The following is a 27,641-nucleotide window of genomic DNA, read 5'->3' as shown; positions in this document are numbered from 1 at the left end:
CCTTAAGGACTAAATACATTATTAGGAGAGAAGAGAGCTATGTTCAGGAATTGACACAATAATATAAACAGCTTTTCATAATAGTAAGAAAACCTATTGATAATATAGTTAATATGAGAAGCAGCTGTTCTGAAGATGCTGTGGCTGTGTAGGAGAAAACAAAGGGTCCTTTTCGCTCATTTCCAAAACAACAGGTAAGTGGCACAAACACAGCCATAGAGGGTAAGGCTAATGAATCTTCCAGAGTTTACCATAAGCACCATTGTTAAGAATGGAGAACAGGGCCTCCCTGGTGGCACAAGGAGTTAAGTCTCAGCAGTATGAAGCTATTGGCAGTCACTGCAGCATGAGTTCGAACTCCAACTAGGGAGACTACCCACATGGTGCAACAGACTTTTCCTGTCTTGCTGGCTGCTCCCCTTAGCAGTGTATTTTGGTAGATCTGCCTGTTCTGCTCCCCACTCTGTCTGGTGAATCCTCCTTCCCACTTCTGTGACCTACACCCCAGCTCTTGTATGCATAAATAAATAAATCTTACCAAAGAAAGATAAAAACAAAACAAAACAAAACAGAGAACACAAGTCAGGACCCATCAGGAAGAAATGTTGGCAAGGAAAGGGTGTGTGTGGTGTGTGTATGTATGTTTTAGAACTTTTATTTTCCCGTGTGGCAGACATGTGCACTGTGCTTTATATACATTTTCTTTTTTAGTGTTAACATTTTGTACCATAACTAGACTCAGAATTAATTAGACTCAGATTAGAGATCAGAATTAGGCAGAATTATGCTCAGATTACATGATTTGAGTACGGTGTTTCAGTACTGACATCGCTAAAGTATAAATCCTAGTAGGCTTTAGGTCTGCCTGATATTACCTTGTGTTATAATTGCCAAGCACATTGCTCCATTGTGCCAAATTATGATTATACATCACATTTGAAAGAAAAGTGAGAGAGGTCTCCTTTTTTTTTATGAAAGATTTATTTATTTATACAAGCACTGGGTACAGTCAGAAGTGTGGGAGGATGCAAGAATTCACCAGAGCCAGAGGGGAGAGCAGAGCAGGCAGACTGACGAAGTCCACAGCTGAGGGGAGCAGTGGACGGCAGGAGAGGTCGGCACACCATGTGGGACCCTTGCCTGGTGGTCGGGGATCGAACCAGTGCTGCAGAGGCTGCGGGCAGCTTTGCAACCCAGCACTCAACCGCTGCGCCACCAGGGAGACCGAAGAGGTCTCTTTTAAACAAAGATCTTGAAACAGTAATAAAAGGAAAATATATAGTAATACAGGCTCACATCAAGATACTCAAAGAAACAATCTCAAAGCTCAAAGAACTAGAAAAAGAACAACAAAAAACCCTAAATCCAGTAGAAGAAAAGAATGAAAATAAACGAAATCAAAACTGAAAAAACTACAAAAGATCAATGAAACCAAAAGTTGGTTCTTCAAAAAAATAAATAAAATAGACAAACCCATAGCCAGGCTCACAAAGGAAAAACGGGAGAAAGCACAAATAAATAGGATCACAAATGAAAGAGGAGAAATCACAACAGACACAGCAGAAATCAAAAGAATAATCAGAAATTACTATGAACAGTTATCTGCAAACAAACAGAACAATCTAGAAGAGATGGACAAATACCTAGAACTCTACAATCACCCAAAGCTAGATAAAGAAGAAATAGAACACCTAAACAGACCAATTACAAGCAGTGAAATTGAAATGGTAATCAAAAACCTCCCCAAAAAACAAAAGCCCAGGACCAGATGGATTTACAAATGAATTCTACCAAACATTCAGAGATGAATTAGTGCCTATCCTTCACAAACTCTTTCAAAAAATTGAGAAGGAAGGGATAATACCAAACACGTTCTATGAAGCCAACATTACACTAATACAAAAACTGAACAAGGACAACACAAAAAAAGAAAACTACAGGCCAATCTCTAATGAACACTGATGCAAAAATCCTCAACAAAATTGTAGCTATCAGAATCCAACAATGTATCCATAAGATAATTCACCACGACCAGGTAGGATTTATCCCAGGAACACAAGGATGGTTCAATATCCAAAAATCAATCAATGTAATCCAACACATCAACAAAAAGAAATATAAAAACCATACGATAATAGATGCTGAGAAAGCTTTTGACAAAGTACAACACTCATTCATGATAAAGGCCCTTGAAATTCTTGGGATATAAGGAACATACTTCAACATCATAAAGGCCATATATGACAAACCCACAGACAATATCATTGTCAATGGTGAAAAGTTAAAGGCATTTCCATTAAGATCTGGAACAGGACAAGGATGTCCACTCTCACCATTGCTTTATAATATAATACTGGAAGTCCTAGCCAAAGCACTCAGACAAGAGAAAGACATACAAGATGTGGTACATATACACAATGGAATATTACTCAGCAATCAAAAAAGATAAACACATGCAGTTTGCAGCAACATGGATGGAGCTAGAAGGGATCATGCTCAGTGAAATAAGTCAGAAAGAAAAAGAAAAATACCAGATGGTGTCACTCATAGCAGGAATCTAGAAAACCTACATAAGAGACCAGGAAAAAGACAAATTAATACAAAGTAAAAATCAAAATCAACAAGCAACTATAAACCAGAGACACACTATGGGGTTGGGGGGGGGGATGGAGGGGAGGGGAGAGAAAGAACTAGAGTCAAAATGGGGGGGGGGTGCAATTGTATGGGGAATATAACCAAAATGAAAATGCATACATTGTGCAAAGATGAAAAATGATGTAAGAATTATATAAAATAAAATTTAAAAAAAATTAAAAAAAAAAAGAAAAATACCGGATGGTCTCACTCATAGCAGGAATTTATAAAACCTAAGTAAGGGGCCAGGAAAAAGACTAATAATGAAAAAATCAAAATCAACAAGCAACTATAAACCAGAGACACACTACGCAGGGGGTGTGGGGAGGAGAAGAAGGATTAGAGTCAAAATAAGGGGGGTGGAATCGTATGGAGAATATAACCAAAATGAAAATGCATACATTGTGCAAAAATGAAAACTGATGTAAGAATTATATAAAATAGGCCGTCCTTGCCACCATGGCGGCGGTCGCCCGCCTCGCGTGGCTGGCTCTGCTGCCGGCCACCAGGACAATTCGTGCCTTTTCCACCGAGGTGTCTCCGACCCCTCGCGCTCCTCGGCCGAGCCTGCGTACAACAGAAAGAACTTCCAAGCATGAAAGGCCCCAGAGAAGAAAGGCACTAATCCTAGGACAGAGAAAATGTCTGTTGACCAGGACTGGCCCAGCATTTATCCCGTTGCAGCACCCTTTAAACCCTTAGCTGTACCTCTTCCTGTTCGAATGGGTTATCCAGTGAAAAGAGGGGTGCCTATGCCCAAGGAGGGAAATCTAGAACATTTAAAGATCCCCAATTTTCTGCATTTGACTCCAGTTGCAATTAAAAGGCACTGTGAAGTTCTTAAAGATTTCTGCACTGCATGGCCAACTGCACTAGATAGCGATGAGAAATGTGAGAAGCATTTTCCAATTGAAATAGACACAGCTGATTATGTTCCATCAGGACCATCTATCCGAAACCCTAAAGCACAAGTAGTCACCTTAAGGGTTAAACTTTCCAATTTGAATTTAGATGATCATGCAAAGAAGTTTATTAAGCTTGTGGGAGAGCGCTACTGCAAGACCACAGAGGTGCTCACCATCAAAACTGATAGGTGCCCTTTAAGGAGACAGAATTATGATTATACAAGGTATTTACTGACAGTTTTGTACCACGAGTCTTGGAAAATGGAAGAATGGGAGCAAAATAAGACTGAAGCTGACATGGAAGAATATACATGGGACAACAGCTCCTCAGAAAAAAATGTCCTGGAAACTCTTCTTCAAATTAGAGCTGCTGAGAAACATCTGAAAGTAGGTAAAGAAGAGCTCCTGGGCACTAAAGAAGTTGAGGACCACAAGAAGTCTGTTGTTAGTCTGAAGAACGAGGGGGAAAATGAAAATACCCTTTCTCAGTACAAAGATTCGGTGAAGAGGCTACTTAATTTGACATGAATTATGTAAAAAAACCTGCTTCCTTTATTTTATGATACGTTTGTGCTCATTATCTAACATAACATAAAATTGAAAATGTTATTAAAAAGCTATTGTTTAAAAAATTATATAAAATAAATAATAACCAAAAAAAAAGAAAAGAAAGATTTTTTTTTCAGCTTAGTATGCTAGCTATAAATGGGGTGGGGAAAGTAGTGGGTACCTTTTGAATTACAAGTGGCAAGAGAAATACGTGATGGTGTGTGCTGTTTTGGTGAATCTTTGGATGTTCTGATACACATCTCAAACTCTTAATTAGAGGTCAGCTGATCTTCATAGAACTAAGTTTTTATTTATTTATTTTGGATTTTATTTTTTTTTAATTTTTTTTAAATAATAAATTTTATTTTTATATTCCCCATACAATTGCAACCCCCCCATTCTGACCCCAATCCCTCCCCTCCCGCCCCCCACCCCCCAAAAAGTATCTCTGGTTCATAGTTTTTTGTTGATTTTGATTTTCACTTTCTTATAGTTATTCATTTTCCTGGTCCCTTATTTAAGTTTTCTAGATTCCTGCTATGAGTGAGACCATCCGGTAAAAAAACTAGCAACAACAAATATTGGCGAGGATGTGGAGAAAAAGGAACTCTCCTGCACTGTTGGTGGGAATGCAAACTGGTCCAACCACTATGGAGAGCTGTGTGGAGATTTCTGGACCTACTAAACATAGAGCTTCCATATGATCCAGCAATTCCACTCCTACGTATTTACCCAAAGGACACAGAAATATCAATTCCAAAGAGCACCTGCACCCCTATGTTTATAGCAGCACTATTTACAATAGCTAAGCTTTGGAAACAACCCAAATGCCCAAAAATAGATGACTGGATCAAGAAGATGTGGTACATATATACCATGGAATATTACTCAGCATTCAAAAAAGATAAACACATGCAATTTGCAGCAACATGGATGGCGCTGGAAGGGATCATGCTCAGCGAAAAGAAAGATTTTGACATCAAAACTATTACTCAGGGCCTCCCCTGGTGGCACAGTGGTTGAGTGCTGGGCTGTGAGGCTGCCCGCAGCCTCTGCAGCACCAGTTTGATCCTCGCCACTGGTGAAGGTCCCACATGGTGCGACAGACCTCTCCTGCCACACCTGCTGCTCCCCTCAGTAATGTATTTCGTCAGTTTGCCCACTCTGCTCCCCGCTCTGACTCTAGTGAATTCTCTCACCCTCCTGCACTTTTGACTGTACCCAGTGCTTGTATAAATAAATAAATAAATAAATATTAAAAAAGAAAAAAACAGCTATTACTCAGACAAGCTTTGCTATAGGATGTAATTTCAGTGCAGTAAGTTAAATTTACAGTAATCATTCAGACCAGGGGAAATCTTTAGTGGATCTGGAATTCTGGAGTCTTCATTTCTGTAGTTTCTTAAGTGCTCCTGGTCATTTGCATTTTGAAAACCACAGATTCAGATTTTGTCTCTCAGGTAATAACTTGGACTAGAGTTGCTGTTGCAATAGGAATGTTCTTTTTTCGTCTGTAGCATATTCTTCCTTCAGTTAAATTCTTTGACTTCTTATGTGCCAGACATTATGCTGGGGAGTCAGGTCAAACTCATTTTGAAATGTAGCATGATTATGAATCAGAGTACTGTGGTAGAAATTTAGAAGTGTGAGAAGAGTGAGAAATGTGAGGTTTTCAGGGGTGAGAAATTGTTTCGGAGCATAAAAATGTAAATATTGTTAGGTTGAAAAAATCCTAACTCAATTGTTTTTTATTCTTGCATATTCCCATTAATACTCAAGTATCCAGTTTAAAATATTTATTTTGAATAGGGAGGGAAGTAAAACTGTCACTATTTGTAGATGATATGGACATAGAGAACCCTAAAAATTACACAGAAAAACTAATCAAAATAATCAACCAGTTTAGTATAGTAGCAGGATACAAAATCAACACACAAAAATCAGTAGCCTTCCTATAAACAATCAATATAAAGAAGAAGAAATCAAGAAAACTGTCCCTTTTATAACTGAAAAAAAAATCAAATACTTGGGAATAAACCTAATAAAAGAGGTGAAAACCTATACAAAGAAAATTATAAAACATTGTTAAAAGAAATAGAAGATGACACAAAGAAATGGAAAGACATCCCCTGCTCATGGATTGGAAGAATTAACAGTATTAAAATGGCCATCCTACATATTAAAAAAAAACAAAAAACAAAACTAGTAACAAGAAATGTTGGGGAGGATGTGGTGAAAAAGGAACTTTCCTACATTGCTGATGGGAGTGCAAACTGGTCCCACCACTATGGAAAGCTGTGCGGCATTTCCTCAGTCTACTAAAAATGGAGCTACCACATGACTGAGGAGTTCAACTTCTAGGGATCTACCCAAAGGACACAAAAATATTAATTCAAAAGGATACCTGCACCCCTATGCTTATTGCAGCACTATTTACAATAGGTAAAACCTGGAAACAACCCAAATGCCCAAAAATAGATGACTGGATCAAGAAGATGTGGTACATATACACCATGGAATATTACTCAGCATTCAAAAAAGATAAACTCATGCCATTCGCAGCAACATGGATGGAGCTACAAGGAATTATGCTCAGTGAAGTCAGAAGGAAAAAGAAAAATATCTGATGGTTTCACTTACAGGAGGAATATAGGGGAACCAAATAAGACATCGGGGGAAAAAATAATAATGATACAAAACACAACAAAACAAAAACAAGCAGACAATTATAAACCAGAGAATCCTGCAGGGGAGGAGGAGGGAGAGGGATTGGAGGGAGGGAGGGAGGCGCACAGGGGACTGTGGTGATGGTGCACGGGTGGATTGGTGGAGGAAATTCTATGGGGAGCAAACATTCTATGGGGTGCAAACATTGTTTAAAAATGAACAAAAATGATGTAAAATATATATAAATAAGTTAAAAAATAAAAGGCCATATACTTTTTTTTTTTTTTAATAGAGGCATGTTTTTCATTTATTTATTTATTTTGTTTGTTTGTTTTGTTTATACATGCACTGGGTACAGTCAGAAGCACGGGAGGGTGAGAGAATTCACCAGAGCCAGAGCAGGGAGCAGAGCAGGCAGATGGACCGAAGTACACTGCTGAGGGGAGCAGCGGGCGGCAGGAGAGGTCTGCGCGCCATGTGGGACCCTCGTCCGGTGGCCGGGGAGCAGCCGGGGATCGAACTGGCGCTGCAGCCGCGGGCAGCTTCGCAACCCAGCGCTCAACCGCTGCGCCACCTGGGAGGCCCCAGGCCATATACTTTTACAGTTAAAAAATGTTTATTTTGAAGATGATGTATAACTATGTGGTGAATATCTGAAAAGAAATTTAAAAAGCAAACTTTATGACAAGAAGAGAGGTAAATTTAGGTAAATTTGATTCAAGTAAAGTAAGTTTCAAACTTATCTCTAAGAGGCATTATAAGCTGGAACTAGTCTCAAAAAATAAGAGCAGTTTATGTCTTTATTATGCAGCTAATCAACAGTGGCAGTGCATGCTAGAGCTGGGAATGCAGTAAGTGAAATACAAAATAGTGAGTCCCTGGCCTTGGTTACACCGAGTATGGCTATGGAGGAAAAGTACTCCCAGATGTAGTAAGTGGGAGAGCTGGGAGGTGAGACCCGTGGGCGCAGCAGTTAGGACTTCACAACAGGACATGCTCACTCCCTGGGTGGGTTTGCAGGGGGAAGCACCTGGCCTATTACTGGAATCAATTTAGATCTCTGGAGTGAGAGACTATGCACCAGCTTGGAGCTACCAAAGGATTTTTAGTGCAAAGAGTGGGAGAGATGGAAGGCATGATCCAACTTACTCAAGTATAATTCAACAAACAGTGGAGAGGAGAAGTAGACCTCAGATGATAGAAGGGAGGCAGTAAACACCCAAACTGGCATAAAATGTAACCCAGTAAGAATAGGTAGAGATGGTGAGAAATGAAGTTTGCAGACTAATGCAAGAGAAACCTAGTCTTAAAGACATGTGGCTTTCACTGGTTGGAGTGTGTGTCCTCCCTACCAGCTTGCAACTGTGTCTGATTTCCTGGCTTTGGAAATTTGTAAGATGATTAAGAAGTTACTGCAGTATCTCTGTTTCTTTGAACAGAACACAAGGTTTGTTTTAAGTCCTGAAGTAGCTCAATCTCTTCTTTCAGCTGCTGCCGCCTTTCTTCAGATTGATGAATTTCATTCTCTATTGCTACAATAAGGAAAAATGAGATATTTTAGATTATTCAGTACTTTTATAAATAACTATAGTTCTAGCCCTTTCCTCCTGCAAGTGCATAGTAACAATGTTGTGCCCCAAATAATAGAGTTTTGTGAGCAGTAACTGGTTCCTTTTTTTCTTTTTTAGTAACTTTTTTTAATGCCTTTGCTGCTTCTTCTAATGCAGAATAGAATTCTCGTATTATCACACATAAGGCTGATCAGTAAATCTTTAAGATTCCCTATACATTTGTAGCTTTTTCTAAGTCCCTTTTGTCTATTTTTAAAAACTCAAAAACAGTGACTGTATAACCTTCATGCTATATTCATTTATTGAGAGAGCTGTGATAACTGGAGAGCACATGTGGTTAGAATATCAAGGATAAGGGCAAACCTCTCATAAAAATGCATTAAATTCTTAATGTGACATAAATGCTTTTGGTTTTATTTAGAAATAGAAAGGTTTTATTATGGAAACTTTGAAAGAAGGTTACTTTAATTAGGTTTGTAAACAACAAAAGTACAATGGCAATGTCATTTTTTTAAAACATCAAAATTAAAGAATACTGAAACATATATATATATATATAATCTTTTTATAGAATACCTGTATACCTGTGGTTAACTTTCTGCAGCATTACAAAGGCTAAATTAAGCAAGAAAGTCTTTATCAGTTGGGATGTCAAAAGTGAAGCCATTTGATTTAGGTCTCATGTAATTCCAAAGAGCGCCACCTCTGGGTGCGCCCCACCACCAGCTACTACACTGTAGTGCCTGGACTCCCAACTAATGCACCCAGGAAGTGACATGTTACACACAGGAAGCATTTGTATGTAAATAAACATAGATGGAAGTCTACAAAATAAAGCTTTTCAGAGTAAGATTTTAAAGGCTCCTTTAAAAAAAAAAATATGGATGCTGTCCTCAGCAGGATGTAGACATTCTCAAGCGACTGTTAAAAGATTCACTAGTTTTGGTAAGTTAAAATAACTTTCTCCTTCTGGTTACAAATGAAAAAATGCGAAAGGGGGCCTCCCCTGGTGGCGCAGCGGTTGAGCACCGCGCTGTGAAGCTGCCCGCAGCCTCTGCAGCGCTGGTTTGATCCCTGGCCACAGGGTGAGGGTCCCACATGGCGCGCAGACCTCTCCTGCCGCCCGCTGCTCCCCTCAGCAGTGTACTTCGTCAGTCTGTCTGTTCTGTTCCCTGCTCTGGCTCTGGTGAATTCTCTCACCCTTGTGCGCTTCTGACTGTACCCAGTGCTTGTATAAATAAATAAATAAATTTTTTTTTAAAAAAATGAGAAAGGCTTGTGTGTATGGAGACAGAGATATGGACTATTTTCTTCACAGGAGAAACCTATTGTCCTAATACATTTGCTGGACAGACATGTCCTGGAAAAGAATGGAGGGCGCAGTGTGTGTGACTTCAGGGAGCCCATCTACACCAAATTCTGAGTGAATCTGTACACTCGGATGTACAAAGCCCAGCCGCTCTGCTGTGTGTGGCGGCCTTGATAGAGAGGTTAGATGACACTCACAGCAGGTGGGAATTTAGCCTGTTTTGGAGGTGTTTTAAACAATGGTGAGCAGGTTGTAGAAATGTTGAATCTGTGCCCTCACTGGGTGTTTTCTAAAAATTTCTTCTTTATTGCTCATTTTTCCCCCCTGATGAACTTTAGAATCAGTCACACACTACCCCATTAGATTTGAAGATTGATGTTGGGAGAATTGAAATTTGTGTATAACATACCACATAGAAGGCCTGCAGCCTCACGGTTCCCCACAGCCTTGTGCCTGAAAACAGAGGTTGCTTAGAGGCTAGTTAGCACCCTGCTAATTCCTGAACATGGTGTCCAGATACTCTTCAATTTTTCAGTTTTGTTTCTACTTTTTTCAAATGTTTTCTCTAATTACAGAAGGATTATCTGTGTGTAGAAAATGTGGGAAATACATACAGCACTAAAGACAAAAGACATCACTATAATCCAGCCTCCTCCAGGTAACTGCTGTTTGCATTGATTGGGTGCAGCTTTTCTGCATGCCTATTTTTTTTTGTGTGTGTATGTTAGGAGTCACATTGTTTTTTCAATGGTGTTTCATGTACTAAAACAATGAACATTCTTCTAAAATGATTTTTAACCACCCAAGGAGTAGTATTTCAATATGTATGATAAATATTTATAAACTTTGCCACTCAGTTTTAACTCATATACCTGCTTGAAAATCAAAAAATGTGTCTTCAAACAATGTACAGTCAAAAAGTGAAGTCCCAATTTCTTCATAGTCTGGAGGGAGAGAAAGCATTCAGTTGTAATTTAAATAAATTATATAGGCAGAAACACCCCAAGACACAAATAACCCAAAGGAAGGAATAACAGCAGTCATCCCTTGTAGAACATTAGTGTGAGACTGCAGTGCCAGCAGCACCACCTGGAAACTTGTGAGAAATGCGAATTCTTAGCACATCTTCTGAATCAGAGTTCCAGGGGTGAGACCCAGCTATCTGCATTTTAAGAAGACCTCCAGGTGATTTTGAGAGGCATGCTCAAGTTGAAAGGTATTTGGTCTAGAGAAAAGAGTAAAATAAAAGAAGGTAAAGAATGTGCTTTTGGAAATGTTTTTTTCTTAATTTCACTTTTGGGGTTTTATCCTATAAAATGATCCATTTTAAACCCTTGAACGTTGTTTTTGGGATTATAAATTGGTGCAACCATTGTGGAAAGTAATATGAGACTCCTCAGAAAACTAAAACCAGAAATTCCATGCAATCTGGTTATCCCACTGCTGGATAACCCAAAAAATACAAAAACACTAATTCCAAGAGCTATATGCACCTCCATGTTTATTGCAAATTATATACAATAGCCAAGAACTGAAAAGAACCTAAGTGCCCAGCCACATAAATGGATAAAGATTGGTATATATGCACAATGAAATATTATTTAGCTATAAAAAATGAAATGCTGCCACTTGCAAAAACACAGATGGACAGTATTAAGCTTTGTGAAAAGGGTGATGAAGACAAACATTGTATGATTTTACTCATGTGGTATATAGGGAAACCAGACAAAAGAAGGAATGAAATAAAACAAACTTTTAGACTTAAGACCAAATTAGTAGTTACCCGAAGGGAAGGGGAAAGGGGAAACTGGGTGGGGAAACTGGGTAAATGGACTCAATTGTATGATGAAAACCAGAGTTGGACTTCTAGTGGTGAACTTAATATATTTACAGATGTCAATTTTTAATGATGCAGATCTACATAATGCTATAATATTACATTGATAATCATGTTACATTGTTGTATAAAATATATACTAACAAACATTTTACTATAGCTGTATTTATAGTCAGGTTTTTAACTTCATAATTATAGGTTTTAAGAAGGCTAAGTGGTTCTATATTTGCCTGTATGAATGGAACTTGTTTCTCAAACACTCTCTGTGAAAGGTCAAATTTTACCATACATCAATCAAAAGATTAAAATTACTTCTTTTCTACTTTACAAAAAAAGCCATTTGGCTTGTTGAGGAATAGAATTTGAGTGAAATCAAAACTATAAAATGATAAACACCATTCTCTAAGGTCTTAGCTACAACTAGGGTCTGGGAGGGTGCAGATGTATGATTGAAGCTGGTTCTGAATGGGCCCATTTTCTTGGGGATCACTCTCAGCTTAACGCTGTGGACAATACATCATAACTTTCAAGGCACCAAGTACATCAAAGTTAATGAGCTTGGGAATTACCTACATCCATTTTATTTATAAAGCACAAGAGATCTGGAGCTAGGAATTTTATTCAAGAATGGGATAAAGAAGGAAAAGAGAACAGCACAGAAAGAAAATGTGTACTTTTTTTTTGGGGGGGGGGGTTGTGTGGTTTTACATGTAGGTCTGTGAGAAGTCTCAACTAGAAATGCTGCTATATCCATACCTGATTCTGAAGCTGTCTCATCCATGAGTCTTTCATGAATTGAATGAAGTTTGTCTAATATTGCTTCAAATAAGTCATTAAGAAGTCCTGCTTCTTTACATTTCTTAAGAAAAGAAACTTTCATAACTGCATCTAAGAATAAAAACATTTGAGAGGAAATGGTTTGTCTTTGTGCAGTTATCCTCAGTCACCTTATCTCTTAGGAGCCTGACTAACATAGATGAGCAGAGTTAGATATACACACAGCACCTGTATTCTACCTATAACTATGAATTGTAATTTCATCACCTCATTTTTTTCTAGCTGAAACAATGTGGTGAGAAGTGAAAATAAAAACATATTTGCTTAGAATTATATGAATCAAGAGTGATAGGCCTTGGGCCTCCCCAGTGGCGCAGCGGTTGAGCGCTGTGTTGCAAAGCTGCCCGCAGCCTCTGCAACGCCAGTTCGATCCCCTGTTTCTCCGCGCCACCGGAGGAGGGTCCCACATGGCGCGCAGACCTCCCCTGCCGCCCGCTGCTCCCCTCGGCAGTGTACTTTGGTTCCTCTGCCTGCTCTGCTCCCCGCTCTGCCTCTGGTGAATTCTCTCACCCTCCTGCGCTTCTGACTGTACCCAGTGCTTGTATAAATAAATAAATCTTTAAAAAAAAAAAAAAAAAAAGAGTAATGGGCCATCCCAATTTAAGTTATTTTGATCTGCTACGGTTATGATAGAGTCAATAGTTATGATAAAAATATCTATTCCTATAATAAGTTACGGTAAGTTTAAAAAAATAAAGTAGGGGCCTCCCTCGTGGCGCAGTGGGTTGAGCGCAGTGCTGTGAGGCTGTCCACAGCCTCTGCAGTGCTGGTTCATTTCTCGGCCGGCTGGGGAGATTCCCACATGGTGCGTCAGACCTCTCCTGCTGCTCCTGCTGCTCCCCTCAGCAGTGTCTTTGGTTCATCTGCCTGTTCTGCTCCCTGCTCTGTCTCTGGTGAATCCTTTCACCCTCCCACACCTCTGGCCTGTACCCCAGTTCTTGTATAAATAAATAAATCTTTAAAAAAATAAATAAATAAAGTGGGATACAACTTTGAAATACATTGGTCAGCATTTCAGTAGGTCATATATGTTAGAGATAAAACTTATAGCAAACCTGTGTGTGTACCATCCATTTTCCTCAATTGTTTTAAAAATCTATTAACTGTCATTTCTGCAGGTATCTAGAAGAAGAAAAATAATCGATTACACTGGCTTTATTATTGGCATTTGATATTGCATTAAATGAAAACCAATCTTTCATGCGTATAATTCAATGATATGCCTCCTATTCATCTGTAGATGTAAACATCAAATGTATTTGTGTTCTGTATTACAAAACATCAAGAAATATGATAAGCATCTCATAAAAACAGTAAGAAGTGAAGGTTGTTGGCTCATAGTAATTTAGTTCATATAAGCTGATATATAAAAAAACTTTCAAATCCCCAAAACATTTTCATATGCTTCATATATAAAAGTAATCTAGAAAATAATAAGAATTACAAATTAGGTCAAGTAGATCATGCAGCTGTGAAATACTGCACTCTGTCCATTTTAAGAACATAAGCACACTGTAGATGCAGTTCCTCCCACCAATTTAGTGCCAGAAGATATGTTGTAAGGACTGTGGGACTGTCAGCCCCTGAAGGTTGTACTTAAGTATTCAAGACACTTCCAACTTCTACTTAATATCATCTCACTATGGTTCTATCATGTCACCTGAAATTCAGAATGGATAAAATAAAGACTATGTATAAAGAAATTTAAAGTTATAATAAAATTAAGTAAAATTACCTGTACACAAATGTCTGTTGAGAGACATTTCTTCATTCTTTTTCTTTTCACTACTGAAATATTATCTGAAAATATAATATAGAAACCAGAAAGGAAAAGATTCACACTTAACCATATAAAATATAAAACTTCTATGGCCAAATTTATCAAAATCAAAAGATTTATGACAAACTTAAGATTAAGTGTTCATAATACTTATGATAAAAGGCTAATTAAAAATTGAAAAAGAGAATTGAGTAGAAAAATGGGCAAAAGGGGAACCCTCCTGGGAGAGCTTTCATTAAATAGAAAAACAAATAGATTAGGCCATAGACATGCAAATATAATTGACAAAAAGGGAGAATATACTTAATTTCACTCATCAGTAAAGAGATGCAAAATCAAGAATTTTTCATTTATCAGATTGACAAAGATGAAAATGCTTAATATATAATGTTTGCAAGGATTTGGGTAATTGTATACTGCTAGGTATTGCCTCTTTGGAAGACAGCCAATAGTTATCCAAAGGTTCATTGTTTATAATAAACAATGTAGTTATAGGAAGTTTTCCTAATAGTACAATCACATAAAGGCACAAAGGTGGAGAGAGTTGTAACTGTAGTATTACATACGATAGAAAAAAACTGGAAACTAACCTAGAGTCTCCGAAGAGACTAGTTCAATTGTGGTTGAATAGCTATGCAATTGAATAATATACACAATGGAATATTTATGCAGCCTTTTAACAAAAGTTAAATCTACTTATGCTGACATGGAAGGATCTCTGAGATATATTAAGTGAGAAAAAGCAAAATATAGTAGTAGGTATGTTTGTAAGTACAGCAAACTTTTGGAAGAATTCAAAAGAAGCGATGGTTTTCTGTGGGGACAGGATGTATGAGTGTTACAACCTGCTACTTAAAACTAATCCATTATTGTCATCTTTCCCTGTCAAAAAATATTGATTGCTAGTAATTTTCTGCATTGTTTCTTGATAAGTTAAAAGGGTAATAATGACTGAAGAATGAGGCTAATGATACTGTTTAGAGAGTTCTATTTACCATCATGGAATGCAGCTGTCCTGACACAGATCAAGGCGCGGTAAGCACACCAGCGTTAGTGCTGCTGACACTGCCCTGAGCAATGCACAGGAATCACTCCAGAATGGATATGCCTCCCAGAGCTCCAGGTAGCCAGTATCCACACTCCTTAATTAGAACTGAAATGCTCAGAGTGCATTCTTAGGAAAATTTAATTGAGGGGGACGTACAGCACTTTTTCAGTTTTTTCAACTGAAAAGTCTGATATTCTTTTAGAAGAGAGGCAGTCACAGAAGTCAATCACATCTTGGCTGGATCCTCTGATTGTAGTGAGGATGGAAGACACCAAAGACTACTGCAAGTTGGCTCAGTTCACAAAGAATGAAACATTCATTATGTTACAAGCCCACAAAGAAACATAATATTATATGTACAATTTTAACTCAAAAATTTGTATGTTAATTCAATGAAGTTAGTACATCAGACTGTTTCATGTCTTTCTTACATGTTTCTTTAAACCCATTTAACCCACTAAATACTAATTTGAGAGACTTACCATTTTGAAATCCTCCCTTTGGAGCATGTTGTTGGCAAAACACTCTGAAAACATGCAATTTCAAAGAATCAAATATTTTTATTTACACTTTTCAAATGTGCCTACTTTCCTGTGATTTTGTTTTTTTTTAATTTTTTTTTATTTATGCATACAAGAACTGGGTACAGGCCAGAGGTGTGAGGGGTGAGAGGATTCACCAGAGACAGAGCGTGGCAGGCAGACTGACTGAAATACACTGCTGAGGGGACCAGCGGGTGAGTCAGGAGAGGTCTGCTGCACCATGTGGGTTGCTCCCTGGCCGGGGATAGAACCCGGGCTGCAGAGGCTGTGAATAGCTTCATAGCGCTGTGCTTAACCCCTTGTGCCACCAGGGAGGCTCTCCTGTGATTTTAAAAGGAACCAACCTATTTTTCATGATGGTTTCACCTGAAATAATTATTAAAGAATATGTTGTTCAGACCTGTATAAATAATCAATGAGCCACACCTAGTGAAAGGAGCCTCTGCCATATGTCTTTTGTGCTCTCAGACCTCGGAAAGGTCAATATGCTCTCTGAAGGAGCAAGTGCTGACTCAATATTCTGAACAATACTAGTTCATATTTTACACTTCATCTCCATACAAAAAAGGAGTTAAGTGAAAATGACCTGATTCAATTCAGTTAACAACTAATTTGCTGATTTCTTGTGACTAATTTGTGTAATTATATAACTGAACTGAAATATTTCATCAGAAGACAAATCAAAGTTTCTTCCTGGATAAAACAAATATAATTCTATTGGACTTGAAATATGCCTTACCTGTATTAATATTACAGAATTATCAAAAGACATGAAGTAAGATTTAAATACAAACAGGGTAAGTTTCTGCAAGGACCTAATGACTGATTACTGTGTTCGCTACCTAGTTTATCATGTTTAGAAAATTTATTAAGTAATAGTGATGGGTGGGAAAACACATTCAATGGGGAGGCAAGATGGGAAAACCACTACCTGTGGCTAACAAGTAAGGTTTTTGGTCTTGAGGCCGCCCTGAACATCACTCATGCCACAAGGAAACCAATGCTTTCTAACATCAAAGAAAGGAAGGTTAAAACCAAAACTAAAACCAACCTATTTTCACCCTATGATATTTAGAGAAGGTGTTGTGAAGTCAGGTTCCCAAGCAGGTGTCCCTTAAGGCATACTCTCACCCAGAAACAATCTGCATAATATTAACTTTAAAAATCAACTTGTGTTAATCTACTTATTCCAACCCTCAACGTGATTTTAAAACTGTTTTATTACATACTTATAAATTCCTCGAGATCCATCAGTTTGTAGCACTGCGTGGTCACTCTTGGCACAGAAAAAATGGTAACTCTTAGAACAGGATTTTACTTCACATCCCACAGTGGCTCCTTTTTGACGACAAAATCTGCATGTCTACAGAAAAATAGATTTTACTGAATAAGCACTTGTTTTTCATAATCTGTTAAAACCTGGAGTTAAAGATATCATTAACTTTTTTTTTTAAGTCAGCAGCCTTAACTTCCTCAGCTACAAATATTAAGTGCTTAACATTTGTCCACTCATTTTGAAATCTCAACAAAAGCTCAGCTAACTACAATGCTTGACCAGACTGTTTGGTAATGATCGGATTAAAAGCAGAAAAGCCTTCCTTTCTGTTAAAAAAAAATCTCTTTTTAAAAGATTTCTAAAAGTGGGCCTCCCGGGTGGCGCAGCAGTTGAGTGCTGGGTTGCAAAGCTGCCCGCGGCCTCTCTGGCGCCGGTTCGATCCCCGGCTGCTCCGGCCACCGGAGGAGGGTCCCACATGGTGCGCAGACCTCTCCTGCTGCCTGCTGCTCCCCTCAGCAGTGTACTTCGGTCCTTCTGCCTGCTCTGCTCCCCGCTCTGGCTCTGGTGAATTCTCTCACCCTCCCGCGCTTCTGACTGTACCCAGTGCATGTATAAACAAACAAACAAAAAAGTAAATAAATAAAACATGCCTCTATTAAAAAAAAAATTAAAAAGATTTCTAAAAGCACAGTTGCAAAACTGTCTAGCTCGAAGCAAACGTTCCTGGTAGGGCAGTTCTGGCAGTGCCACTAAGAACAGTGTGATATCCAGCCAGCCACTTCTTTTAGATCCAGATTCCTTCTTGGGGATAACCAGGCCTTTCTTAAAGTCACTGCTGAGGACTGTGGGAAGTGAGGTAGGTAAAATCTCTACGAAACGTATATAGTAGGGCCCAAACCAAAATACACCTTGAATAATGAAGGTTTTTCTTAGTTTGGTTTATTTGCTCTCTTGCTTTCCTGTATTATTCTATATTTTATATATGAAAGTGGTTTAGAGATTGGCTAGGAGGGCAGCATGTAGCCACATAAACAACTAGTTTAGGGGAACCTGAGCCACCACCAAGGTTGCTTTGCACAATGCGCTGGCTGAATGAAGTGGAGGGACAATGAAACCATCTTGTAAGACAGTAGGTAGCTCACATGATACTTCAAAGTCAGTATAAGCAAATATGTAATGAAAGAAATTCAAATATGGCTGAGATGATGAAGAAATATTTTAAATCAGAGGCCATTTGGCTGTAAGTGTAGAAAGAGTAAAGTTAGATCCCTATCTCACAATATATCCCCAAGTAAATTCCACATGGATGAAAGCTCTAATGATGTTAAAAAATAAAAATAAAAAAGTCATAAAATATAGAAGAAAAACGTATGGTATTGAGGTAAAGAAGACTTCTGAAGCAAGACAGGAAACCTGAAGTCCCCCCTGTGCCACCACCCCCACACACAGAGGATTGATAGATCTGATTACATAAAGAATTTAAACTGCCATTTTTATGGTGGCAGATACGAAAAAATTAAAAAATGAAAGAAAACATATCTGATAAAGGCTTAAGACTGATAATCTACAGGAAAAACTGGAACTAGCAAGACACAGAAGAAATAGAACTGGCTAATAAATTCATTCATTTAAAGATTACTGAGTAATTATGATGTGTTTTAGGATAAATGGAAACAGTTGATAAGGTAACCTGCCTCCATGAAGTTAACATTTCAGTGGAGAAAGACAATAATCGGCAAGCAAATGAAACAGTGATGTGTGCTTTGTAAGAATGTCTCTGGGTCCCTACTTCACATTGGATGTCAGTAAAAGTCCCTAAGGAGGTGATATATAAGTGTAGGTCTGAATAATAATAAGCATTTCTACCAAGAAGTGGGGGATGGGGTGGGGAGGGCATTCTAGGCAGCAGTCTTACATATTCTCGTAGGGAATGAGCCTTCTCACTTGCAAACTTATCTGCACAAGAGGACAACCTTCAAAAGTTGAGCAAAGGAAAAAAAAGTAGCCAAGGCATTTGGGAAGAAGCTAAAATGTTTGTTGCAGCAGAGCAGAGTCTTTCTGGCAGGGAAGAGACTGAGGTAAGGTCTAAGGGGTAAGAAAGGGCTGGGCCATGTCAGAATTATGAGTAAGAAGGAGAAGGGTTTTAGCTTGTGCAAGGGGAGCATAAACGGATTCATATTTTTAAGACGTTTTGGCTGCTATATGGAGAATGGGCTTGGGTTAGGGATGGAACGGGGAGAGAACAGGACAAATATCAGCAGTGTTCAGGATGTGACCATCCTAGAGAGCAAGATAATGACTTCACCATGGAGGAGCAGTGATGACAGAGTGAAGGATGCTGGGTGATGGGCATGGGGTCCCATGCTGGGCTGAGAGATTGAGGAGGAAGTGATGATGGACAAATAAGGTGCTCTTTGTGAAATGAGGAATGAACTGGTTTGGTTGGAGTGTGCGTGAGAGAGAGAGAGAGAGAGAGTGAATGTGTATGTGTGTGTGTAGGGCACAGGAACTATTCTTTTTTGGCCAGTGTAACCATGAGATGCTATTACAGATCCATGGAGCTATGTCAGGTTAGTAGTTGGAGCTGGAAATACAGAGTGCCTGGTGTAAGATGGTACTGAAGTCATGGGAACTGGATGAAATCACACAGGACAAATCTTTAGATCGAGGAGGGAGACCAGGATAGAACCTCAGGCACTCTAAACTTTAAAGGTTGAACAGAGGATATAAAACAGCCCCAATTCTTGGGAAGAAAGAGCCAGAAGAGTAAGTAATACATTAGCAAAGTGAGTCCAGGAAGGCAAGAGAAGAAAGTGCTTCAAGATGCAGGGCATGGATGATTGTGATGAATACTGTTGAAAGGTCAACTCAGGACAGTGAAGTGACCTTGTAATTGAACTGTTTTTGTGTATAAAGGAGGTGTTTTTTTTTTTTTAAGGTGATATGATTAGTTGATGGTGTTTATATGCTGAAGGAAATATCTTGTAGAAAGGGGCTGAAGGGAAATGCAAGAGTCCCTAAGGAAGGGTCCCTAAGGATGTCTGTAGGGACGTCCAAGAGTTTGGGGATAGAGGATGTGAGTGGTGGTTTGGATAGGAGTTTCTATCTAATGTCTTCCATTTCTCAGTAAAAATCAGGCAAAGAAGAAGACAAGGCCAAGAGTGAACCCTAAACTATGGACTTTGGGTGATGATGATGTGTCATTGTGGGTTCATCATTTGTATCAAATGTACACTCCAGTGGGGGATGCTGATAAAGGGGAGGCTGTGCATATGGGGGGTCAGAAGGCACACAGGAAATCTCAGTACCTTTCATTTTTCTGTGAAACTGAAATTGCTGGAAAAAAATTGGGAATTGTCATCAATTTGGGATTGTGAACTTAGGGTGGGGAGAAGATTTTAAAGGGAGGTGAGGGTATTAAACAGAAAATGTGGAGGCTGGAGGGTGAAGTGTTAAGAGTTAGTTTGAAGTCTGTGGTCATGAATCTAAGATCACTGAACATATTTGTGGACATATTTGTGGGTTTTTCCTGTTGTTCAGTTGCTCAAGGGCCCATGCTACTCACCAGGGTTGGGTCTTTGCTATGTAAATAAGGAAGTAGTTGGAGGGTGGTGGGGACAGGAATTCAGAGTGTTTACAAAAGAATGACTGCAATGCTGGACTATGGCTGCGAGGTGGGGGCCACAAACCGCAAAAGGATTATTGATGAATTGTTGGAGGCAGGTGAGCTGGGAGAATGGGAGATGCCTATAAGAAAAATGTTCAAGCTCTCCAGGGACCAGAGAAAGGCTAGTTAAAATTTCTGTCAGACTGGCAAAAATTTTACTAATTTGTGATACTCATTTTTTGGTCAAGGGCTGGAAGAAGTGCTCTTTCCTGGTTTTACTATGTACAGAAGTATAAAGTGGTACAACCTTCCTGAGGGACAGTTTGTTAGCATGTCGTAAAATTTTTAAAGGTAATTGTGGTTGACTCAGTTGTTCCACTTCTAGGAATGTGCTCTACACAACACTCAAACAAGTACTCAAGGATATATGGACAAAGCATGTTTATGGCATTATTAGTTGTTATAGTAAAAAGACCAGTGTCAGGCCTCCCTGGTGGCACAGGGGTTAAAGACAATGCTATCAAGCTATTGTCACCCACTACAGCATGAGTTCGATCCCCAGCAGCCAGGGAGCAACCCACATGGTGCAGCAGACCTCTCCTGTCTCACTCACTGCTCCCCTCAGCAGTGTATTTCAGTGCGTCTGCAAGTTCCACTCCCTACTTTCTCTGGTGAATCTTCTCAACCCCTCCCCACCTCTGGCTTACACCCCAGCTCTTGTATGCATAAATAAATAAATCTTTAAAAAAAAAAAACAAAACAGTGTCAACTCATGCTCTAATAAGGGAAAGGCTTCATGCAATCTGGTACATCCTGTGGAATTCCATGTGGACTTTCTCAATAAAGAAAATGGCACGAAGGGCCTCCCCGGTGGTGCAGTGGATTGAGTGCCGTGCTGTGAAGCTGTCTATAGCCTCTGCAGCGCGGGTTCGATTCCCAGCTGGCCAGGGAGAAACCCAACATGGCACAGCAGACCTCTTGTCTCGCCCGCTGTTCCCCTCAGCAGTGTCTTCGGTCTATTTACCTGTTCTGCTCCTTGCTCTGTCTCGGGTAAATTCTCTCACCCTCCCGCACCTCTGACTCTACCTCAGTTCTTTTGTGTATAAATAAATAAATCTTTAAAAAAAAATAAGAAGGGCCTCCCCAGTGGCGCAGCAGTTGAGTGCTGGGTTGCGAAGCTGCCCGCGGCCTGTGCGGCGCAGGTTCGATCCCCGGCTGCTCCCCAGCCACCGGAGGAGGGTCCCACATGGCGCGCAGACCTCTCCTGCCTCCCGCTGCTCCCCTCAGCAGTATACTTCGGTCCTTCTGCCTGCTCTGCTCCCCGCTCTGGCTCTGGTGAATTCTCTCACCCTCCTGTGCTTCTGACTGTACCCAGTGCTTGTATAAACAAAACAAACAAACAAACAAATAAATAAATAAATAAAACATGCCTCTATTAAGAAAAGAAAATGCCATCAAGAACCATGTGCTTACAATTGTCTTTCTCGTCTTCCACACTCTTCCACATCCTGTTCCCTTTCTCTGGAATTACCCTTTCCTCACCTTAATTTTTACCTCTCTCCTCAACTAGGAAGGCTACCTGAGTTCCACCTGTGGTGAGGTGGCTGCTTGCTGACTACCCTGTGCTGGCCCCTCTAAAAGCATGTCAGGTCGTGCAGAAACTGCTCACCCATATGCTGACACCTTGTAAGGACTAAATAAATATTTCTTCCAAATCATTAGCCTTAATGGTGGTAATAGTTTTACGTGCTCACACTTGCTGTATGGGATGTTAAGTGTGAAGGGCTATTCATAGAGGAAGTTACTGAATTGCACACAGTAAGGCAATTGTGTCTTAGCATTCTTCTTTCCTCAGGCAAGCTGACCCCCAGCTCCAAAGAAAGATCTTAATAAGTTATGGTCAGCTCTAGCAATTGGTTTGGGAAGAGAGAGGTGGCAAAATTAAACTTTCAGAGGGGCTCTTACTCCATGCTTGGGGATGAACTTTCTCTTCCCCTAGATAAGAACCAGAAAACCTGACACTTCAGTTGCTGCCTGAAGCCACCCTATAACCACAAGATAATGTTGTAGCCACAAGGCTAATGTTGTATACAGGAGGGCAGAATGAATGATGGACTCTTGATGGTATCATTGAACTATTGAGTCAAACAAACTTGTACCCAGTTTATTTTAGCTAAGTGAGAAAATAAGCATCCTTTTGTTAAAACCAATTTGAGTTAGGGTACCATCTACTTACAGCCAAAAGCATTCTAAGTCTTATCTATTTTTCTGATAAAGAGTGTTATAGTTTAAAATATTAAATGTTCATCACATCTAAGTTCCTAATATAGGACCTACTTCCTTCAGCTCTCTAAGATGCATGTTTATCCTTCGTTTATGATTTAAATAGACTTTCTTTTGAAAGTATCCCCGAGGGTTTGTTCATCTTGTGTGAGTAATAAAATTGTTTATACTTACCAACTTCCTTCCTCTATAGATTTCTTTCTTTACAGATTCCACATCAAAACTTCTATCACCATTATGAGACTCATGATCCTCACATTCCACAAGTGCTGAAGAATACAGCTGCAGAAAGGGAAAAAACAAGACCCACATTGTGTACAAAATTATACTGAAAGCTATGTCAGAAATGTCAGAAAATGGTACCAAAAACTATACCAGAGTGGCAGTGACTACCTAATGGGGTCTGTGAACAGATCACAAGCCATCTTTGCTTTCCTTTTGCGAGTGGCCCTGTTCCCCAGAAATGGTTTATATGCATAACCCTGACACCGAACTGCTAACTTGGTTTGGTTGGGGCCCTGCCTTCCAGCCGGGACAACTGGACTCCCTATCATGGGAGAAAGGAGTAGGATATAAGCCAATGATCAGGACAATCTGCAAAGAGAAAAAAACAAAAATGAGGCATCTGGAAAGGACATCCTGGGTTCCTGACCACTTTCTAGCTCCTGCTTTTTAGCCCTGCCTGCATGCCTGCCTTCAAGAGCCATGAAATAACCCTACAACCTTATAAAAGCCCTTATATTTAGGTTGCCCCAAATATCTATGTGTTACTTGAAACCCAAAAAATTAAACCTATTTTAGAACTGAAGATTGACATTACGTATATACTCAAATTTCAAACGCCATGAAAAACAAAAAAAAAATTTTGTGATGTTAACAATACTCTAACTTGGGCCTCTCTGGTGGTGCAGCGGGTTGAGTGCAGTGCTGTGAAGCTGTGAAGCTGTCCGCAGCTGTGAAGCTGTCTGCAGCCTCTGCAGTGTGGGTTCGATTCCCGGCTGGCCAGGGAGATACCCATGCCCGCTGCTCCTCTCTGCAGTGTTTTCAGTTGGTCTGCCTGTTCTGCTCCCCATCTATGGCCTGTTCCCCAGTTCTTGTATAAATAAATAAATGTTTTTTTTTTAAGATTTTTAAAAAATATGTATTTATTTATATATACAAGATCTAGGGTATAGGCCAGAGATGCGGGGGGTGAGAGGATTCACTACAGACAGAGTGGGGAACAGAACAGGCAGACTGACTGAAAACATTGCTGAAGGGAGCAGTGGATGAGTCAGGAGAGGTCTGCCGCGCCATGGAGGAGCTCCCTGGCCAGCGGGGGAACAAACTTGTGCTGCAGAGGCTGCTGCAGGGTTAACCACTGTGCTTAATCCCTTGCGCCACCAGGGAGGTCCAAAATAAGTAAGTCTTTAAAAAAAATACTCTAACTTTTAGAAAACTAGAAGTGAAAGAAAACATCCTTATTTTAATAAAGTGAAAGTATTGAAAAATATTAATACTTTAGAAGCATCACATTCATATAAGAAACAAGGCAAGGCTTCCTTTAAATGCTTCTAATCGCCACTATAATAGAATGTTTTAGAAAAGTGCAATAAAATTAAAAAAATTAAGAATTCTGGGGCCTCCCTGGTGGTGCAAAGGGTTAAGTCTCATTGCTATGAAGCTATTGGCAGCCACTGCAGCAGTAGTTCGATCCCCAGCCAGGGAGCTAACCCACATGGCACAGCAGACCTCTCCTGTCTCACCTGCTGCTCCCCTCAGCAGTGTATTTCAGTAGATCCACCTGTTCAGCTCCCCGTTCTATCCCTGGTGAATCCTCTCACTGCCGCCCTCCCTCCCCCACTTCTGGCCTATACCCCAGTTCTTGTATGCATAAATAAATATATCTTTAAAAAAAATTAACAATTCCAAAAATTAAAAAAAAATAGTCTTCATTAATAGATGAGGATGGGCCAAATAAAATACCCAAATGACCTTAAAGACTTTTAGAACTATGCGTTTGGCAAGAATGTTAGATAAGATGAATAAATAAAAAAAACTATAGTATTTGCATATACCAATATGTAAATATTAAAGATTACATTCCTCATAATACCTCATATTAAAAAGGGTATTAGGAAAAAGTAGCAAGGCAAATAAACCCAGGAAGAAGCTTAACCCAAAGTTTGAGATTTCTATAGAAAAAAAATTATTGAACATTTTTAAAATTCATAAAGATAGGCATGAATAATTGGAGAAACAGACCCTATTAATGGATACAAAGTCTTGTATACCATTTCCCCCCAAACTCAACCATAAATGCAATGCAATTCCAGTGGAACTGAAAATTCCAATAGGAATTAAAACCTGCTAGGTTGATTCTAAAATTAAAAACAGCAAAAACTATATCGTAGGCTTACCATATAATCACAGTAATTAATACTGTTGTACTAGCTCAGGGATACACAAAGTGACCAATGGAATAGAATAGAGAGCGAGAAACAGATCTGTATATCCATGATACAGTATGTTGTTACTGGATAAGCATGGATAAGCATGGGGCTTCTAGAACTAGACGGCTTTGATAAGAATCCTGGCTTAGCCACTTACAACCAATCACGTGACCCTGGGCAAGTGACTTAATTTCCCTGTGCCCCAGTTGTTTCAGTTTGGGCATAATAACAATACCTACTTCCAGGGCTGATGTGAGGATTAGCAGTTTAATATAAATTAAGCTCTGGGAACATTACCTTTATTGATAGCAAGCAAACAATGAAGAATAATAATGATGATTTTTATCATTATAAATCAGTGAGGAAAGGATAAGTAAATAGTGCCAGGAAAAGTAGTTAAGCACTTGAATAAAAAAGTAGCCCCAATAAATTTCAGTTGTATTAAGAAACTAAATGAATAAAAGCAAATTTTTAAAAATTTGAGAAAAAAGATAAAACTTTAATATAGAAAAGAATCCCTGGGGAAGGGGGAATTCCACAAATTATAAAGGAATATCATGATGAATTTATATACACACTTTTCTGTCTGACAGAAAACACCATAAATAAAATTAAAAGCCAACGTACATAACAAAGCATTAGAATCTATTTGTATATAAATCCATAGAAGCAAAGCCAACATCTCAAAGATAAAGTGTAAGCCATGAAGACAACTCATAGAAGAGGAAGACCTATGTTTTATGTTAGCTTTGTGCCCTACACTAGAGAAATTCTCCTGTGAATTAGCAGTCCTATACAAAGATGTTCATGACAGCTGGTTAGTCATATAAAAAGACTGGAAATGCCTAAATGCATATTCACAGGAAAATAGGTTAATAGTGATATGGTCATGAAATATAATACTACATATAACATTTAAAATTAAAGATTTAGAGCTACATTTCTCAACACAGATGAATCTCAATAAGCCATAGAATTTGATAAAGTCTATAAAGTCAAAGAGCATATAAAATCTTTCCTTGTTTATAAATACTTAGATATATGTAATGGGAACATAAAATTAAAAACACAAGATAACAAGAAACACCAATTTGTTATGGTGATTACCTCTGGGGAGAGATGGAGAATGCAGAACAGAGAGTAGAGAGTCCTTAACTAAATTTGTTTTATTTCTTTAAAAAAAAAAAATCAAGCTTGGGGCCTCCCTCGTGGAGCTCCCAGCAGGCCAGGGAGCTAACCCACATGGTGCAGCAGACCTCTCCAGACTCGCCTGCTGCTCCCCTCAGCAGTGTATTTCAGTCAATTCATCTGTTCTGTTCCCCACTCTGTCTCTGGTGAATCCTCTCACCTCCCCCCTGCACCTCTGGCCTGTACCCCAGTTCTTGTATGTATAAATAAAATCTTTTAAAAAAAATCAAGCTTAAGCAAAGATCATAATTTTATAAATCTGTGTGAAATATCTATGGGTATCTGTTACATTGGAACTATTTCCTCAAAATATCCTCAAAGAAGTTTCATCATAATTCTTTGTGCATTTGATCAGTTATAAATAAAATTAAAAAGATTCATAAGGTGATAACTTAAGTTTAAAAAACTGAAAGTTTTTAAAAAGTTAGAAAAATGTATTCCCTACTTAAAAGCCCAAGCCATAGCCAAATTGTCATTTGTTGAATCCAAAGTAGCATTTATGTGTATTGGTCTGTCCTTCCCTAAAAGAATTCATGTATTTTCAGGTAACTTACCAAACAATTTTCATGAGCAGCTATATTCTCTGATTGTGCAAAATACAGGACACTGTATTCGAGGTCTTTGGGGCAGAGTGCACATGTCCTTCTCTCCATCTTTTCTGCAACCTGAAAAAGACCTATAAGTAACAGCCCTGGTGAGAAATGAAGAGTGGAATTTCTTAGCCTCCGTAATTCCTCCACCAATCTTAAAGTACACAGCAGGATACTTGCTTTTATGAGATTCTAAACTCTCAGGGAGAAAAAAAAACTGGGACTGAAGTAAAATAAGCAACTTCTTTTATATTTTTTAATGACTTATAAAATAAATGAATGAATGAATTTAGCTATATGCCTAAACATGAGGAAAACCTTTAAGAAACACAAAAAGAAATTTAACTACTAAGCTCACAGAACAATACCTTTTATATTATAAGTTCTCAGCAATGATAACTACTACTGTTATTAGAAATTGACAAGAAAACAGTGGTGTATTAAAAAAAAAAGCGCTCTGGTTATCTGTAAAAAATTTTAGATCACTATGTCATACTTTAATTAGATATATAAATTTTGGGCAAATTAAAGTAGTAAATGAGCAATCTACAATTTAAATGTGCTTTAATCTAGCATTAAAATGAAG

The 27,641-nt window shown here is 38.9% G+C and overlaps 2 protein-coding genes across 2 annotated transcripts; one reads left to right on the top strand and one right to left on the bottom strand.

Moving 5' to 3' along the window:
- Nucleotides 1–2,945: 2,945 nt before the first annotated feature.
- On the top strand, nucleotides 2,946–4,067 carry LOC311172238 (small ribosomal subunit protein mS35-like; the record flags this gene model as incomplete). Its single annotated transcript, XM_084235482.1, is given in 2 exon segments — nucleotides 2,946–3,256; nucleotides 3,259–4,067. Coding segments are annotated over 2 exon segments (972 nt in total). The 5' UTR covers nucleotides 2,946–3,093.
- A 4,089-nt stretch (nucleotides 4,068–8,156) lies between these two features.
- On the bottom strand, nucleotides 8,157–27,166 carry PHF11 (PHD finger protein 11; the record flags this gene model as incomplete). Its single annotated transcript, XM_084234871.1, has 7 exons — nucleotides 27,020–27,166; nucleotides 23,020–23,127; nucleotides 16,905–17,042; nucleotides 13,377–13,431; nucleotides 12,229–12,360; nucleotides 10,508–10,579; nucleotides 8,157–8,287 (listed from the first exon to the last, which is right to left on the bottom strand). Exons 1-7 carry the CDS (start codon nucleotides 27,116–27,118, stop codon nucleotides 8,157–8,159), a joined length of 735 nt encoding a protein of 244 aa, XP_084090997.1. The 5' UTR covers nucleotides 27,119–27,166.
- Between the last annotated feature and the right edge of the window lie 475 nt (nucleotides 27,167–27,641).

The sequence above is a fragment of the Talpa europaea genome, assembly GCF_964194135.1.
Source record: "Talpa europaea genome assembly, chromosome: 6".
Taxonomy (NCBI): domain Eukaryota; kingdom Metazoa; phylum Chordata; class Mammalia; order Eulipotyphla; family Talpidae; genus Talpa; species Talpa europaea.
Note: the sequence above shows the minus strand (reverse complement) of the source record. Positions and strands in the feature narration are given on the sequence as shown.